We start from the raw sequence: 18,184 nt of genomic DNA, 5'->3' as shown, positions 1-18,184 counted from the left end.
CTCGGTTGTTTTTCCTGATCTTTCACATCTTCCAGGAAGGCAAAACCCATTTTTTAAATAGTTTATTTTTTGTAGAGGTAGGGGTCTCACTGTGTTACCAGGCTGGTCTCAAACTCCTGGCTTCAAGTGATCCTCCTATTTCAGCCTCCCAAAGTGTGGGATGACAGGTATGAGCCACTGTGCCTGGCCCATATCCCATTTGTAAAACTAGAATTTATTAACGGGATATAACAAGTGAAAGTTTTAATAAAAAGGCCTGAAAGTTAGGCTTATGACACTGTACTTTATTCTATATGCATCTACTGACCTCCAATCACTTCATAATGAATGGAATCACATTTTTATAATTCTTCCATGAGCCAGAGGGAGTCGGCCAGCCCCAGAGGGGCATTCGTGGCCTGTGTTTCATTTATCTGTCGCTGCTGTCATCCTAGTGGGGTGTTGTTTTTGTACTAGCAGATGTGTTTCAATTCTGCCAATCCCTGCTGACTCATGACCCCTCCTGATGCTGCAGGCAACAGCCAGGGAACACCAGGCCTTTGGGCAGACCCAGCCCCAGAGAACAAATGCGTCAATTCTGTGCTGTTTTGTTTCCAGGCAGATAACGGGTTGCAAGAAGGTTTTTTGAGTCTGAAAAGCCTGACTGTTATGCATCAAAAGTCAAAGTTGATGCTTCCAATGACAGATGCAGAAGAACACGTGGGGACAGCAAACCCACTGTCTCAGGACCAGGAGGAGGAAAGCCAGAGGGGAAGAAGGAGAAATCAGTGCAGCGCAGCCCTCTCCTTCCTCTGGCTAAGGCCAGGAAAGTGGAAGGAAGGGGGCAGGATCCCTACAAAGATTTTGGAGAATACAGGAAGGAGACTGCCTCACAAGGGTGACTCTACTGCCACCTTGTCCTGGGAAGAGTCCAGTGGAGATGGCTGAGGGAACTTCCCGGATGAGGAAGGAAATGAGGCGGCAATGAGCTTCTGAAAGCCCAAAGCGAGGAAAGCAGGAGAGGAAGAGAGCACCTGGCTCCAGGGAACACAAGGCCACACTCAGACTGGCCTCAAGGCTGTGAGGATGGGATTCTTCTGCAGCAAGCAGTGAGGGCTGCGGGGGCCTGGATGCCAGGACAAGGGGTGACTTTGCCTGAGGACAAAAGCTGATGTTCTGAACTCAGGATTCCTGTAAGGACAGGCACTACCCAAGCAGCAGGTACCTCCCCTCCCAGCCTCCTCCCCGCCTGCCACGATGCCATGACATTCCATGTCCATGAGCTCCTGAGAACTTGGATGTCTTTCCTACCCGCCTAAAAACATGAAAGAAGAAATCTCCCAAATGGACTCAATGTAAACATTAAATGATTAAATTTACCCAGAATTGATGGAGGTTACTTTTACTCCCATCAGGTGGAATAAAGGCTCAAAGCAGAGACTCAGCTCAATTAAACAAAAATAGGAAAATAAAAGATGTATCCTTTTGCACACCTGTTTACTTGTCTTAAAAATCTGTATCTGACATAAAAAAGAGGGTTTGCTGTATATCTCTGTACTCTGTATGTTGCTTAGATAAAGCAACATATTGCCAAGAGAAATCATCTTTTTCAATTCAGGAATCACAAGTTTTCATTTTCAAATTCTAAAACTTTATGCTTTTTGATGAAAGAGATAGTAACTTTACCTTTGACTGAGCAATACCATTTCCAGGAATTTGTTCAAAGGAAATGAAAACAAATGTGCTGAAAAATAATAAGGGCAGACATGGTAGCATTGTTCATCGTGATACAAATTGGGATAAAACCTTAACCAACATGAGGGAATTGGCCTACACACAGCAATGGTGAATCGTGGGCTCTGACATCACACTGTTTAGGCCCCAAACCGTGACTTAGCAGCTGTGTGGCCTCGGCATGAAGAAAATAGATGCTACATTCCAAAGGAGCCCCCTTATAAAAATGCCAAAGTCAGTGGCAAACACCGATTAAATGCCTTTTAACTCCTAACTCATGATGAAGACATGAAAGGGTTAGATGAGTACATGCAAAAGGGGCTTTTTTGAAGATTTCTTCCAGGAGAACAGTTGACGTGCTGTGAGTCCCATGCCCCCCACCCCAAAGAGGACAGATGGAGGGGGTGCCTTGTCCTTTGCTTTAAGTCACAGAAAGGGTTTGGGAGCCCTCCAAGAGGTTCATGTGAGTCCCCTAGACACAGCGGATGGATGTGCTGGGTGAGCTGAAGGGCAGGTGGCCTGCACGGGCAGAACCTGCTGACCCACAGAGGCAAGAGCTCTTCTCGCAGGTCCTTCCCATAGGGCACCTCCAGGGGCAAATGAGACTCAGTGTCAAAGCTAGAGGATGGCATCTCCTGCATCATGGAGTTGCCTCCTCCTCCAACTGTTCCTCCCTGCCCTGACCCCAATTTCAGAAAGACTAGAAATTCAACTCAATAATAAGAAGACACTAATAGGCTAAAGAAAGAGAAAACACTAAATACTGAAAAGCTATATAAATGCTAAGTGGAAGGGGCACGAGAGTTAGGAAGAGACAAGAGGCCCTCCCCATCCTGCCTTCTCCAGCCGCAGGCTTCCTATGTGCTGCAGGCTTCAGCAGCGGGTCAGGGGAGTCTAACCCTTGGAGGAAAATTGAATTTTGATTATTACATAAAATGAAATTGGACATTTTATGGAATTAAGACCATATATTGTGACTGGAAGTGACCCATACAGCTTTAATGACCTAGAATTGACCAGAAGGTCCCAGAACTTGCTCACTTTCCATCTGGGTGCAGAAGAAAACTCAGCCACATAGAACATATTTACAGGACGATGAGATATAGAACTCAAGTGGCTTTGTGACTTCACGCAAGTCCTACTGGCTTAACGCTCATTTGCATTACCAAACCTCTACTAACCTCAGTTTTCCCCACTGCAAAATGGAGACGATGACTCTGAAACATCTGTGAGAATGAAAGGAGATCATCCGGGACAGGATGTAATGCAGGGCCGGGCAGGAGGAAAGGACTCACTGAGCAGCGGGGCTTGCAGCTTAACAGAAAACTGTGTGGCCACGAAAATCACACTTTACAATACTTAGTAACAAGTAAATATAGTCATAACATATTAAGTGAAGAGGCATGTTTCAAACACTATAACCCCATATCTAATAGCATATATGCAGTCTTTTTCACAGAAAATAATCCAGAAGTTGAAACCCCAGAATATTAACAAAGGTAATCAAAAGATAGGAGGAGTGAAGGTTTTACTGATTTTCTCTATTGTTTTTTCCTAAAATTTCTACCAAAAATATAGATTGCTTTTGTAATAACATATTTATTTTTAATCAAGGAGAAAAGTTGTCACTTCTCTAGTCAGTATCTGCAGCTCTAATTGTCCTCTTTGTCATTTTATATCCCCAGCTACTTTAAAATACACAAAGCAAAGCCTCATGTTGGAGCTGCCATTCCTTTCTTCCCTGAAGGCAGATTCTGAAGAAGCCACTTAGCTGCCACGGCCAGTTTCTGCCTGGAGCTCAGCTCCACCCGGAGCCTTGCTAGGCTGCAGGCTTCCAGAGCTCTGCGGCAGGCAGCTGATGCGTCCGGAGGCACTTCTGGACCTCTGTGGCATTCATTACCCTGGCTCTGCAGGGAAGAGAATGCATTTTTTTTTCCCCCTACTGGGTTGTGGCAAGAACCCGATCAGCATCCAGGAAATCCTTAGAATTTTTTCTTTTCTGTTGGAAGCAGTGGCAGCTCTTTTTAAGAGCAACAATATTACTAAAGGTGGATCAAACAAAGAACCTGCTGGTGGCTTTAAAAAATAGAAAGTCCCCCATTTTCCTCCTGCATTTGGATGGGCATCTTGTTTGCTACCTGAGCTCTCTTAGATGTCCACACAGGACCACAAGAGGCTGCTGAGTTAGAGAGGGTGAAGCAGGAAAGCTAACAGAGGTTTTATTTTAGAAAAATCTCTGCTTTCAAAAGAACTGAAACAGTATTAGCAATGTAGTCTCAAATGTGTGTATGAAGCTCTCTCGGAGTGGTGGAAACTCTACTTCTGAAACTGAAAGAACAGTTGAGACATTGCCCTTCAATGGCCTTGATTTGACCAGCACTTCATCAATTATTAGCCAGAATGCCGAATCTGATCTAAGAATGAAAGAATGCAAAATAATGCAGTCACTTTGGAAAATAGTTTGGCAGTTCCTCAAAATATTAAACATAGAGTTACCATGTGACCCAGCAGTCCCACTTGTAGGTATAGACACCGCCCCCCAAATGAAAACATATATATATATATATACCCAAAAACCTGTGTGCAAATTTTCATAGCAACATTTCCATCATAGCCAAATAGTGGAAATAACTCAAATGTCATCAACTCATGCATGAAAAAATAAAATATAGTATTATCCACACAATAGGATAGTCAACAATAAAAAAGAGATAAAGTACAGATACACACGCTACAACGTGGATGAAACATGCTAAGAAGCCAGTGACAAAATACCGCATAGTATATGTTGCAAATTGTATGAAATGTGCAGAGTAGGTAAGTTCATAGAGATTAAGTAGATTACTGATTGTCTAGGGCTGAGAGGAGAGGGCTGGGAAAGAGAGGAAGTGACTGCCAATGGGCACGGGTTCCTTTTGCAGGTGATGAAAATGTTCTAAAATTAGATAGTGGTGATGGTTGTTCGACTCTGTGAATATACTAAAAACCTTTGAATTGTATGGTTTAAGTGGGTGAATTGTATGGTGTATATGTATGATTTATATCACAATGTGAAGCTGTTAAAGACATGGCTGGGGGAAGAGACTGTCCTATAAATATCTGTCCTAGAAAATGAGGATAAGATGTAGCATCGATTCCTGACAACACTAAGATGTTAAGAAGTTACTCTTCCCAATTTCTTCTCTATCATATCCTTACAGCCTCATCTTGCCACCTGACCACTGCCCAGTTACTCAACAATTTCCACAGCTTGTTGATCATGCCACTAATTCACATCCTGTCTCTTCCCTCCACCCATCCCCCACCCCAAAAAATAAACCTGTACTCACTCATCTGATAGGCACTTACTCGGGTTCTGAAACCACATCCAACATGGAACTGAATCTTGGGAAATGTATAATGTAGCCTCCATATGGGATCATAATTTTTTTCTTCCTTTCCCAGCAGCTGCCACCATAATTTTGTAACAACAAAGGTTTTTTGTAACAACAAAAATTACAAAGGTTTGCAACAACAAACCCATACAGCAGAGAGCTAACTGCAGACAGCCTGAATCAGCGGGTGTCCAAAACCTGCCAGCACACCAGCCTGGACCCATGTCTGCTCCTTCCTAGCCCAGGTCATACAGGGTCAGGCTGGTACCAGATCAAACCCAAGAGTGGATGATTCAGCCAAGAGGAAAATTCAAACTGCACTGGGAGAAATGCAATCGTCTGTGGGTCACCTTTTTGTTAAGTACCTGGTGCCAAGGACTTGTGAGGTTCAACAAGATCTGTATCAAGCCATATTCCTTTTCTGTAGTTTGGTTTTCCTATCATGAGTCATATTAGTACTTCAGCCTTTAGGTAGGAAAGTATATCTGTAGTAGTTAAAGACAGGAGTTTTGGCAACCAACTGCCTGGGTTTGAAACTCTGTCAATTAATTTGCCTTTGGACAAGTTATTTACCTGCCCTCCTGGCAAGCCTGTTTGCTTTAGGTACACTGAGGATGGTAATCGCAGTAACTGTTTACATGTGCTGATGAGAGGACTAGATGAGAAACTCCATGGGAATTCTTTAAGCAAAAGCTCAAGAAGTAATAGTAATGCAACAGTTGTTGTTTTTATTACCTTGTAACCTTTCTAAGAGTGAAAAATTAGGACAGTAATGAGAATAAACACTGGTTTATAAGTCCTTCTGGTGAATATTTATATACTATTCATATAATAGACACTTATATAATATATAAAATATTATATTAAGCTAGATAATGTTCAGAGAATTGGAAAGAAATGGCCATAGAACTTGTATTGTAGAAAGAAGAAAGCCCATAAAGGAACTTATGTAAATGATCCCAAGAATCTGAGAGAAAAGAGTCCACTATAAGTAGAAGGAAATGCACTTCTCATAGATAGTGTAAACACATAGGAACTGGCTGGGAAGTGGCTTGAAGCAGCAAACTGGACTCATGGCGATGATTTAAAGTGGGTTAATTTCATTTCAAGAAAATATGCCTCCCATCGTCACATTAATAATGATTAGAGCATATACGATGCTGAAAAAATACAGGTCTGCCTTTTTAGAAACCTCTACCAAGGTGATGGCCAAAGAGCTAAAAACACACCACACACCCCGGCCACAAATATAACCAAGGGAAGTCTAACCACTGGTGGTGAAAGTTACCAAGTTTAAGGAAGGGGCTGGGAAACAATAAAGCTGGGGAAAATCTAGCAGGTGCTGGGAGAATAATGCAATTTCCTAGGGCAGCAGATGCACAAGTGAAACAGTATCCAGTAACAGTCCATCAGATGGTAATTATAGCTGGACTGGGAAGAACAGCCAGATGAAAAGGGGCAATTCAAAGGGTAACTGAATGCCAGTGAGTGACATCTTCCTGAGAGATCACATACCAGGAAAAAGCAGGGCCATCACTTAGCTCTGAGGGAGAGGGGTTCCATAAGCCGTCATTTTTCTTTGTAGAAGGACAAAGAGAAAATGTGGAGAAATGAATGCACAGAATCCAAATGGAGGCCTCCAAAGAATTCATTAGTTGAGATTTAATCAGACCATCATTAATAAGCAACCAGAAAAAAACAAGATCACTCTGAAAGTATGACTGCTCAGGAAGGATGAAGGGTTGATTTAGTTCTGAAAATATCTGAGAGAGAGGTGAGTTCACGCTACAATTCTATGAACACTATAAACCAAGATGAAGAGCTGAAGTGACTGAAGTGGATGATGGGGAGCATCTACTGACATTGAGGCAATGGGAGGGGCTCTTTAAGTTCAAAGCAGGTTTTCTGGAGTGTAATATGACAAATAACAGTTGTGTAAACTCCCATTCCTGGAAAGGAAGCAGTGCCTTTTTCTCAAACACATTCCCTCTCCAGGAATTCTGCAGAAACAGGTCTGAGCCCAGTGTGGCTATTTCTCCTGAGTTTGGGCTCGTGTCACCTGGGAGGCCAGTAGAAGCCCTCATCTACCCCCATTTAATACTGAAACTTGACTGGAAGCTCCATGCAGGCATAGATGGTGACACAGTCATATCTGAATCCCTATAAAAGGCAGAAAGGAAAAAAAACAGGCTTGTATGTAGACCTACCCTCAAAATAAGTGTAAGGCAGCTTGTTCGGCTGTCTTTAATCAATATAACCACTAAATTAATTCAGCCCAATTTTGAGTGTTTTCCTGATCATAATACTCATTCAGGATAAATACTTGAGGGGATGGATGGATACCCCATTTTACATGATGTGATTATTACTCATTGCATGCCTGTATCAAAATATCTCATGTACCCTATAAACGTCGATACCTACTGTGTACCAACAAAAACTAAAAATTAAAGAAATAAAATAACTTTGTAAAAAATAATAATTCTTATGCAGGCAGGCCCTGATGAGTCATCTAATAAAAACTTCCATGAGAGTAACTCTCATAATGTAAAAGCATAGGCCAAGATGGCTCATTCAAGCTCAGAAAAGAATCTTCCAGGTCTATGATGTCAATTACGGTCTTGGTCAGGAAAAAGCCCTCTCTCTTACCCATGCATTCACACTGGTTGACTGTGGAGACATGACTATGAATCTTTGAGGCCTGATTCTGAAACGTGTGATGAAAATCATTTATGTTTTCTAGGCTCTTTTTTATGACCTGCTGTGGGGTAGGCTGTCAATTAATAGAAACGACGGGGAAGGTGTTGTGGCCGGGACACTGATCGTCCAAACCAGGCAGGAATTAGGAAGGCCTTGGGGTGGGAGCGAGGGCATATTTCCCTGCCATGCAGTGATGAATTTCAATCACTGCTTCCTTGTGCCAGATTCAAATTGGCAACCTACCGAGATGAAATGCTTTCTATCCCATTACTCATGCCTGGAGTGATCTGTTCCCTTGAAGATTGGCTTCCTAGGTGAAAGCTAGGGACTGGATGGTCACTCTAAGATGCTTTAAATAGGATAAAAGGTATGAAAGACGAGTGGCCAGCAAGAGAAATGATATGGACATGGTGAGGGAGCTGAGGGTCTCATATAAAGCTCGATGCACTGGGAGGGGTTGTGGGGGGGGCGGTGGGAGATTTTCCTAAAGGGAAAATTCATTCATTTGATAATGACAGTTGCTCAGCCTTGCACAGTTTGCTACTGCAATGCTATTGCTCCACTAAGAAAACAATGTCTTGAGGGCTATACTGAGATTCCTCCTAAAAATATTCTACTTGGCTCAACTTGTGTCAGATAATCACTCTAAAACATTAAAACTGTCTAAAATGTTAAAAAGAGAAAAATAATTTTAATAATATAATTTAGCATTTTAACTTTTTAACACCGAGGCCCATTCCATGTGGATTATGGTCTTGATAAATAATCCTGTGATTAAACTTTTAATATGTCTAAAATTTTTTACTGAATCTTGTTTACTAAATCTAAATCTCCATTACAATTTTCTGAAGCTTGAGTACAATGAGTAGCAATAAAAGTGCTTCTTAAACAGTCAGAATTCACCTGTGAAATAAGCACAATAGCATGAGCAGCAGGTAACAGGCATCTGTGTTAGAATCCTCCCACCCATCTGCTAAGTGGCTGTCTTCCTGGACCCTGGGTTTCAACAATCCATCTTGGCTTTGTGCTGAAATACACCAGGGCTCAGGGGTGAGGGGCACAGCATACTGAGATAAACATGGAAAAGGTTACTCAATGTAAGCAATGGTTTCAGATCATAGCAACCTGGGAAGTAGTAATGAGATAATTTTAAATGAAATAAAATGTTCTCTCTGGCTTTCTCCCCACCTAGAGCTCCAACTCACCTCAAAGTCACCTAACTGAAAATTCTCACAGTAGGGTGGGAGGGAGGGGGCAGGTGTGGAACTGCTTCATATTCATAAAAACGATGCTTCCTGATATCCATGCAGCAGCTCTGGACTCCTCCCTCCAGCTCCAGCCAGGCCACCCACGCTGCCAGAGGGCTGGCTGAAGGTGCAGGAGCCGTGGGCTGCCGCTGAAGTATAAGTGTCAGCACTGACTGCAGAAGGTCACCATCTCTCATCCTGACCCTGATCTGATGCGGAAGCTGCAAGGTTGTACGCCTGGCACATCCATGTACTTCTATGCCCAGCGCCTTCTCCAGAGATCAGTTTGCCTCTGTGGAAACTGTATTTCAGTGGTGGAGACAGCATGTAGCCACTGTCTCTGACCCCAAGACACTGTCTTTGCACCAAACTTCTGGGTGTTGGCTCTCTTTCCAAAGCAGTCTGTTCCCAGGATCTTCACATGCAAACAGACCACATGGTGGCCCATCCCAAACGTCTTCCAGGTGGGCTAGGCACGTCTCATCTCCAGTGCTGTGGACCCTGCTACTTAAGAATATGCCTGTGACCTTCAGATAAAATGATATGAATCTGGAGTTTGCTTCAAAATGATATAGGAGAAAGGGGAAGTGGTGGGGGCACAGATGATCCAAAATTAGCTAAAGAGTTGCAAATCATTGCAGCTGGGTGCTGAGTGCGTGGGCATTCCAGTGCCACTCAATCTGTGTTCTGGAACCGGTGCCCATGTGCAAACTATTACAAGTCTATGAAGATATGAGTAAGAGAGACTGAGAGAAGCATTCAGAAGCTTTTATAGCAAACCAGCAGAGTAATGCTATGTCTGTTAAATCTAATAATAAAAGAATTTTGTCTGTCTTTGCTTTTTAATCTTGTTTTCCCAGGAATTCACTTTTTACAAAACTATCAGTCTATGACTAATTGCACATTAATTTAAAAAAAGGACAGATAGATTGAGAAGTCCTGCTTTATATGATCAGTCTCTACTCACATATAAATTTACAATGATATAAATTTTTTGTTATTTTACAAATATAAAGATGAATGTAAGACACAAAGCTGCCTCTGAGTTGGTCTGATGGAGGTGCCCCCCCATCCCTCAGTGCACGCACAAGTAAGACAGGCTCTGGGTTGGGTGATGTCCTTCCTGCAGCGCCCAGCGTATTGCGAGGTGTTTATTTCAGCATCGTCTCCAGCTCTGAGGGGCAGCTCCTTGGGTAAGTGTTTGGAGAGTTTAAACTTACACTTTCCTTTTTTCCTCTCTCACAAAGGACAAATGTTAGCCCACTGAGGGATTTTTTTTTTTATTTACTTAAGTGAAAGAGTATACAAACACTACAAGCCCATATCAGTCAACATGAGAAAATTATGTTTTCCAATTAAGTTATTGAAAAAACTGTGTGTATGTATACAGGTACATTTCCATTTATAAAGAATATCTAGGTTTGATTTCAGTCCTTTTTCCTGTTCTCCCAATAAAAGTAGCCCCTGGCCATTCATTTTAAGGTCAGAAACTCCTGCTGCCCCAGGGCAGCTCATATGCTTCTGTTAATCATCTTGATTCCCCTGGAGGAGGGAGTTAAACAAACCAGCTTAGGACCCGGGGCCCAAACATCTCGAATGCAGCCAGCTCTGTTTTCTCTGTCAGCTTTGTCCTAACAGCGAATGACCACTTAATGCATTGAAAGCAAAACATCATTGAACGGGGGAATCTGCTTTTGAGGACAGGGAAAGAAAATGAAAATTTTGTCCTGGGACACAGCAGCCTGAGAGGTATCCTCATGGGATGACCCTGCAGGGTCCTGTAGCTACTGCTTTAGGCTTCCCGGGAAATAACGACTTGAGGGAAAGAGCTGCAGGGGAGCCTTCGCGGGGCTCCGCCTGTAAGGGTATGAGCACCAGGTTCCCTGTAATTAAGAAGCAGCCTGCTCCTGTGAAGACAGCACTGCCACCCCATCTGCCAGGCCCGCGGGAGCTGGCACCGCGCCGCCCTGCCTGCCGCCCTGCTACCCACCGGATCCTTGGAGACCGCCTTTGATGGAGCGTTTATGCCAAGCTTTTCCAGAGGATAGACAATCTGTCGTCGTGGTCGCACGGGAACCAAGTAATGAAGGGCAGATGTCAGGGAGTGGGCGTAGGGGTTCTGGAACTGAAAGACAGCAATCTATATTTTAGGGGAGAGAATGTCAGAGAGGCTCAGCACAGATGTCTGCGTACAGCTTTACAAATACAAAACTCTTCACTCGGCCAAGTCAGAGAGGAAAAAAAAAATCAGCAAATAAACAAACACACTCTTCGAGCAGAGGAATGAATTGTAGATAATGCCTGACACTAATGAAGATAATTACGAGAGTAATTACATTACTATCTCTGTGGGAATGACAGATAAACAAGTGGTTTGGTTTATGGGATTTTTCAGTACAAGTATTTTCCCCGGGAGGATATTCTTCTCCATAGTGATCATGCATCAGCTTGATCTGACCCCATTAAGCTGTGTTATCTGCATCCTGTTAACCTTTGCATGTTTGGCACAAGCTGCTTTAAGAAGACACATAGATAAAAATGTCATCCAAGGGGTAACTTAGCAGGGATGTAAAAATCCTCCTGTTTGTAAGTCACTCACAGTGACTTCAACCAGACCTTTGTTAAACAACAACAACAACAACAACAACAACAACAACAAAAACTGTTTTAGAACAAAAAGATAAAACTAGGAAGTGGGGGTGGGTATGGGAGAAGTAGATCATATTATTTACATCTAGACTAATACTAAATTATGAGTTGGATTTATACTTATTGAAATGAACTATGATAAATCATGTCTTAGGGGAATGCTTTAAATATTGATTTTATCCAGTTTTAAAAACTTAGCAGAGAAAATCAAACATGGTGATCTTTATTTCTGTCACATTTATGAAATCTTAGGGGTTTTGGTGAAATGAACTAAGGACATTGTAACCATTTAAATCTGAAGAGTTAAGACTGTAAAATCAAAACTTTTAATGATACATTTATTGAATTTAGACTGGAAAGCAAAGACAGAAAAACACCGTAGATGCATTTTAATAAATAGATGGTTTACATATGACTTTTTTGCAGTTCTAAAAATAGCCCTGGCACTTCTAAGAGCTTCTAAAATGGTTTTCTAAAATCCTTCACCACTGAACTTCAGACCCTGACTTCGCAAACTAAAAAACAGAACCCTAGCCAGCACCCTGTTTTTATGCCTGGAAGAGCTCTTAATACATGCCCTGACCAGAGGGATACAGAGAAAACCATCCCCATAATGTGAGCCAAAAAGCTCAACTTTACTGTAGTCAACTGGGGATTCATAGCAGAATTTGGGAATTCTTACCCAAATTATTTGGAACTGCTTCATACACTTGTTTTAAATGATTATGTGAAATCAACTGGAAGGGCAGACTGAGAAGAAATCTGTTTCCAAGCATGTTTTTAGAGGCTATATACAACAGTGTGGAACATATTCCTAATTTCATACTATTGAGGTAAATGTATAAACATTTAATGAAATGCCCAAGGTATTATTTTTATTATGGATGCAAATGGACTTTCTCTAACCCAGAACATCCAGGCAACTTCATGAATAAAAACAAGAATTTAATATCACATCCTGAAGGTCACAAAACTGGCATTTGGCCAAGTGCAAAGTAAAAGAAAACCGTGCAGGACCAGGATTTTCCAGCAGAACTGTTACCTTCCCATCTCAGTGAGTTCAAAGCTGGGCCATTTCATTGCCATGCTGCTGCATTTTGACAGGAAAAAACAAAAACAAAAAAAAAACTAGAGCAGAGTCTATATCTCACTCAAAACCTTTTCTGTTTTTCTTCTTTCTTCCCCATTCCCTCTGGACTTCTCCAAAAGGTTTTCTGGACTTCTCCAAAAGGTTTTTGTTAAATAAAATTCACTGGCAAAATTATTGTTTTGTGTATATGTACTAACACACTTTAGATTGTTTAATAAATAGACATATTAATAATAAGGCATTTTAAGATCCCTTAGCCCCTTGTGCTGATGAGACAATGTCAAAGACTCTAGGCAGAACATGGGAAAGTTTGAGTTCATGAGTGGAATCTTACGGGACAACTTCTACCTGTTCTAGTGGTTGAATCCCTTCACCCCCAAGTCTACATCAAGTTGAGGACCAATGTTGTCAGTGACTGAGAGACCAATTTGCAGGAAAAAACCCCTTGGGAATCTATCTTGAATAGGCCTTCGCCTGTGGAACAACCAGACACCTTATATGAGTGTGTGAGTGTGTGCGTGTGGGGGAGGGGGGTGAGTATATGTGTGAATGCATGAGTGTGTGTGAGAGTGTGGTATACGTGCTTGAATGCATGAGAGTGTGTGGGGTGTCTCTGTGTGTGTGTGTGTTTGTGACTCTTCTAGGCAATGGGGATACAGCTTTGAACAAGACAGATAAAAGCACGGCTGCGTTCATGGTAAAATAGATAACTTCAGTTGGTGGTGAGTGCTATGAGGAACACTAAAGTGGGATGGGAGGTATGCAAGTAAGATGGAGGGCTTGCTATCTGTGCACGCACATACACACCACGTATACACATCAGATTCGCGTCCATTACCACAGTATTACTCCATGCAAATGTGGCAAGTGTTACATGGGGTTACATCGGCATCAGGCATCTCCGCACTTTCTCTCCATCACCTAGTAGGGGTGTGTATAGTGCTTATTTGGAATGCTGGGATAGCACACCAGTCTTCTAAAATAGAATTAATTTATTCTATGGATTCATCACTGAAATGTTCTTTGCTTGAAGGAACAGAATAGGATCATGTTGGCATTGTACTCATGTATCATAAGAAATTATTAGATCTTCATGCTCTTAGAGCATTTCTGCACGGTTTTCAGTCTCTATTTTGTCAATATAGAAAAGCCAACATATTGTACTACCAATTATGTTAGTTGTGATTGTGTCAGAAATTCGAAGCCTACAGAATGTCACTGTAGTTTATGAAAAAGGCCAAACTAAATATGGCCATTGGAAATTCAGACCCATGTTATCATCAAAACCCATCATGAGAGGAATGAATAGAATGCGGCGCACAACACCAACAACACTGTGAACGCTGACCTGCTGGGAAAGTGAATTGCACCATTCTCTTACCTTGCCTTCTCTGGATTTTGGGTAAACATGGTAGTAGAGACAGGATTTAAAGCCTAAACGCAGGATCTCCTTCAGAAAGAACTTGGTGTAGTGCCGGAAAATGGGGTTGAGGGCAAAGTGATGCATGTGCCCGTGTTCTTCGCGCTGGTGGTGACCGAAGTAGATGAAATCTTCAATGTTGTAATGGGACCGTATGTACTCAATGTCCTACAGAAGAGACAGAAGGGATGGTTTCTACAAGCATTTTAAACAAACGGCATGCATTCTGTGATAAATATCTTTTAAAAATTACTTTAGGTATGATAGTAAGAAATGTATTTTTCTCTTCCATATTTGCCACCTCATCTTCATGGTAAATTCTTTAAATTAGAAATTACGTTTCCTGAGCGCTAGTTGTTCTGATGGATTGTCTTTGGGGGATGGCAGCACAGCTTGTAATGTGCTCCTTCCATACCCATGGCTGCTATCAACTCAGAGAGCCCCGAGTCTGTGCCATTGGCCAAGCGGCAGGACAGCAGCTCCGTGACACTGCCAGGTGATGTGAACACAAGCCAGTCAGCACAAGAGACGGAGCCCGTGGGAAATTCAGGAGTCGAGCAAACAGAGCCACTGGTGTTCTCTGATGCATTACTATTCACCTGTTAGTGTGGAAATGTGTCACCCCCAAGTTACACACTTTGTTTTGTTTTGTTTCGTTTGAGACAGTATCACTCTGTCACCTAGGCTGGAATGCACTGGCGTGATCTTCGCTCACTGCAATCTTCACCTCCTGGGTTCAAGAGATCCTCCCACCTCAGCCTCCCAAGCAGCTGGGATTTCAGGCGCCCACCATCACGCCTGGCTAATTTTTTTGTAATTTTAGTAGAGATAGGGTTTCACCATGTTGGCCAGGCAGGTCTTGAACTCCTGGCCTCAAGTGATCTGCCTGTCTCGGCCTCCCAAAGTGCTGGAATTACAGGTGTGAGCCACCATGCCTGGCCCCAAGTCATACACTTTGATTACATGTATGGCTGGCTGGCCTACAATAAAACTGCATAATTGGGCCTTATCCCTGTGCACTTCTTAAACCTTCTATCCCCCTTGATGTGTAATATTTTTACAGAGGAAGGAGTTTAAAGGACTGATGAGTATCTTCCCATGTAAAGGAAATATCAGGCACACTGCTCTTGTTTCCACAGGCCCAGTTCTGGTCCCCCCTCTGTCCCCACACTGCACTGGGATCCCAGGTCTCCTTCATGCTAACTGTGCCCTGGGCCAGCCTGTCCTGTGTCACCTCCCAGCAGTGCACGCTGTCAGGAGCGTGGGGGGAGGGGAGCACTCCAAGGTGAGTGTGACTCTCTGATGACAGCAGCAGTAAATGCACCCAAAATGCAGGAAAAATCAAATCATATGCAGGTTGCAAAACACCAACTTATATTTCTCCTTGTTTTCCACAGTAAAATTGTTTTAAAAGTCTACTTTCAAGAACAGAAATTGGAGAATGCAAGGCCCCTGATGTGTTCTGTGATCAGCAAGGCTGGCACCAGCAAATCCATGAAAACTATGGCATCTGTGGCCAAGCTCCTCGAGGTCCCCTGCCTTTCCAGCTTCTGTCACAAAGCACAGAGCTCAGGGTAACCGGGCCAGTGGCGGAACCCTAGGGCAGTTCTGGCAACCTTTCAATCTGCATTGACCCTGTAGTGGCCTTTATACTATAAGACTTTTCTTTAATTACCAAGGAGGCATCTCTCATTATAAAATAAAATGAGTGATAAGTATAGGGCTGAGAAATCATTGAAAAACAAAAAGCAAAGAGCCAACAGAGGTTATTAGCTCAAAACAGCAGATGGGCCATGTGCATCTAATTTTCTTCCCATCCCAAATCCCTTAAAATAACAACAACAAAAATTATTTTTGGTGTAATGAGAGCATAATGGAGGACAAAAAAGTAAGGCAGTTTTACATTGGAAGGAAACCCTACCACTAGGTTTAACCTTCTTACCTTGGGTCACCTGGAGTCCCTGCCTGCCGGCTGGTACTCCATTCAAGCACACAAGGGGAAGCCAGATACTGCCATCCCTCCCAATCAAACAGAGGGGCGGTGGCATTACCAATGACAGGGGAGATGCCATGGAGAAACATACAAGCACAACTGTCAAGGATACCCATGCCAGCCACCCAAATTGATCATTTAATCTTTCACTCATGACATGGACAGACTTTTGAGGAAAACTGACAAATAAAAAGAGACCAGCATAGAGAAACATACAACTTACTGCAGAGAAGACAAATTATTCAGGAAATAGCAGAGAATTTTTAAAAAAATTCTACAGAGTGTACTCAGAGAGATCAAAAAGGATCTTGCATGTAATAAACAAGCTGATACCAAAAAGGAACAATAAGAGAACAAGAAAGAGACTCGGACGTTAAATAGGTGAACTCTGAAATAAAGATTCCAATAGAATACTTGGGTAATAGAATAAACACAACTGAAGAATTAGAGATTTGGAAGACAAAATTGAGGAAATCTAAAATGATGAGTAAAATGTAACATATATATGTTTAGAAACATTGAAGAATCAATTCAAAAGATCTAATATCCATCTAAAAAAGAATTTAAGAAAAGGAGAATGAAGAAAATGGAGGAGAAGAAATAATTAATGAAATCATAGAAGACAAACTGCCAAGAGACATGATATTTCTTGGCAAAATTTCAGAATTCCAGATACAAAAAGAAAATTTAATGCTCAAGAAGGAGAGCAAAGAAACACACATTTATTCATAAAGGATCAAGAATCAGGTTGGTATCAGATTATATTTTATCAATGACATTGGATACTGGAAGACAACATTCTGATGAGAAATAATTAGAATGAGGCTGGCGCAGGTGGCTGATGCCTGTAATCCCAGCACTTTGGGAGGTTGAGGGGGGCAGATCATCTGAAGTCAGGAGTTCAAGACCAGACTGGCCAACATGGTGAAACCCCATCTCTACTAAAAATACAAAAATTAGCCGTGCGTGGTGGTGCACACCTGTAATTCCAGCTACTAAGGAGGCTGAGGCAGGAGAATCGCTTGAACCCGGGAGGCAGAGGCTGCAGTGAGCCAAGATCACATCACTGAACTCCAGCCTGGGGGATAGAGCAAGACTCCATTTCCAAAATAATAATAATTTGAATAGAATTCTACACACAGCCAAATGAGTATACAAGTATGAGGACCAATGAAAACTTATCATATTTGTGTAGACTCAGGGACCTTACTACCCAACACCATCTCTAAAAGATTAACTAACTCCAAGAAATATTGGATCAAAAAGAGGAATAAATCTAAGAAAGAGAAAAGTGTGTAATATATTAAAGAAATAAAGCCATGTGAACATCTCGATGTCAAAAACACATTTGATAAAATTCAACACTCATTCATAATAAAAACTTTTAATAAGATAGAAAGAGAAGAAAATTTCCCTTACTTGATGAGGGATATCTATCAGGAACCTACAGCCACGATTACGCTAAATGAAGGAAAGTGTAGAATCATTCCATTAAAATCAAGAACACCAGAAAGCCAGCTATTATTAACACTACTACTCAATGTTGTTCTATCCATACACTAAAACTGGAAAAAGACTAAAGGTATAAATATTGAAAAGGAAGGTGTAGCAGGTTCTCTTATCCAAAGAATCCTAAGATGACCACCAGGACAGTACCTCTCATCCCACATCACTCATGCTCTTCTGCAAAGTGACTCTGCCACACCCCCATCGAGAGAAGTCTGCCTCCACCCCTTGTGTCTGAGCGTGCCCTCTAACTGGTCTGACCAGTAGAATAGGGTGGAGGTGATGCTGCGGCAGAAAAGAGAATCAGCTGAAAAACTCTCCAAGCTCAAAGATATTTCATAAAGGTGATTGAATACAAGACCAAAATACAAACACTAGTAGCTTTTCCATACATAAGACAAACATTTAGAAAATATGAGAAAAAGTGTATACTCAGAATACCAAGAGAAATCATAAAACATGTAGAAATACGTGATCAATGTCTAGAACTGT

General features: G+C 42.0%; 1 protein-coding gene across 16 annotated transcripts in view; it reads right to left on the bottom strand.

Moving 5' to 3' along the window:
- Positions 1-18,184, bottom strand: part of CFAP61 (cilia and flagella associated protein 61) — a 306,901-nt gene that overhangs the window by 148,582 nt on the left and 140,135 nt on the right. For 8 of the 16 annotated variants that reach the window (XR_010132305.1, XR_010132306.1, XM_063702319.1 and 5 more), the window contains 2 exons: positions 14,155-14,361; positions 11,025-11,174 (listed from right to left, as the gene is read on the bottom strand). Coding sequence is in view for 14 of the 16 variants with exons in the window: in XM_063702319.1 (XP_063558389.1) it covers positions 11,025-11,174; positions 14,155-14,361 (357 nt within the window). In the remaining 2 variants the exon portion in view is untranslated. The remainder of the gene's footprint in view (positions 1-11,024; positions 11,175-14,154; positions 14,362-18,184) is intronic. The other 8 variants (XM_063702312.1, XM_063702315.1, XM_019017258.4 and 5 more) reach the window with 1 other exon arrangement.

The sequence above is a fragment of the Gorilla gorilla genome, chromosome 21 (assembly GCF_029281585.2).
Source record: "Gorilla gorilla gorilla isolate KB3781 chromosome 21, NHGRI_mGorGor1-v2.1_pri, whole genome shotgun sequence".
In the NCBI taxonomy this organism is placed as follows: domain Eukaryota; kingdom Metazoa; phylum Chordata; class Mammalia; order Primates; family Hominidae; genus Gorilla; species Gorilla gorilla.
This window is presented reverse-complemented; position numbering and strand designations above follow the sequence as displayed.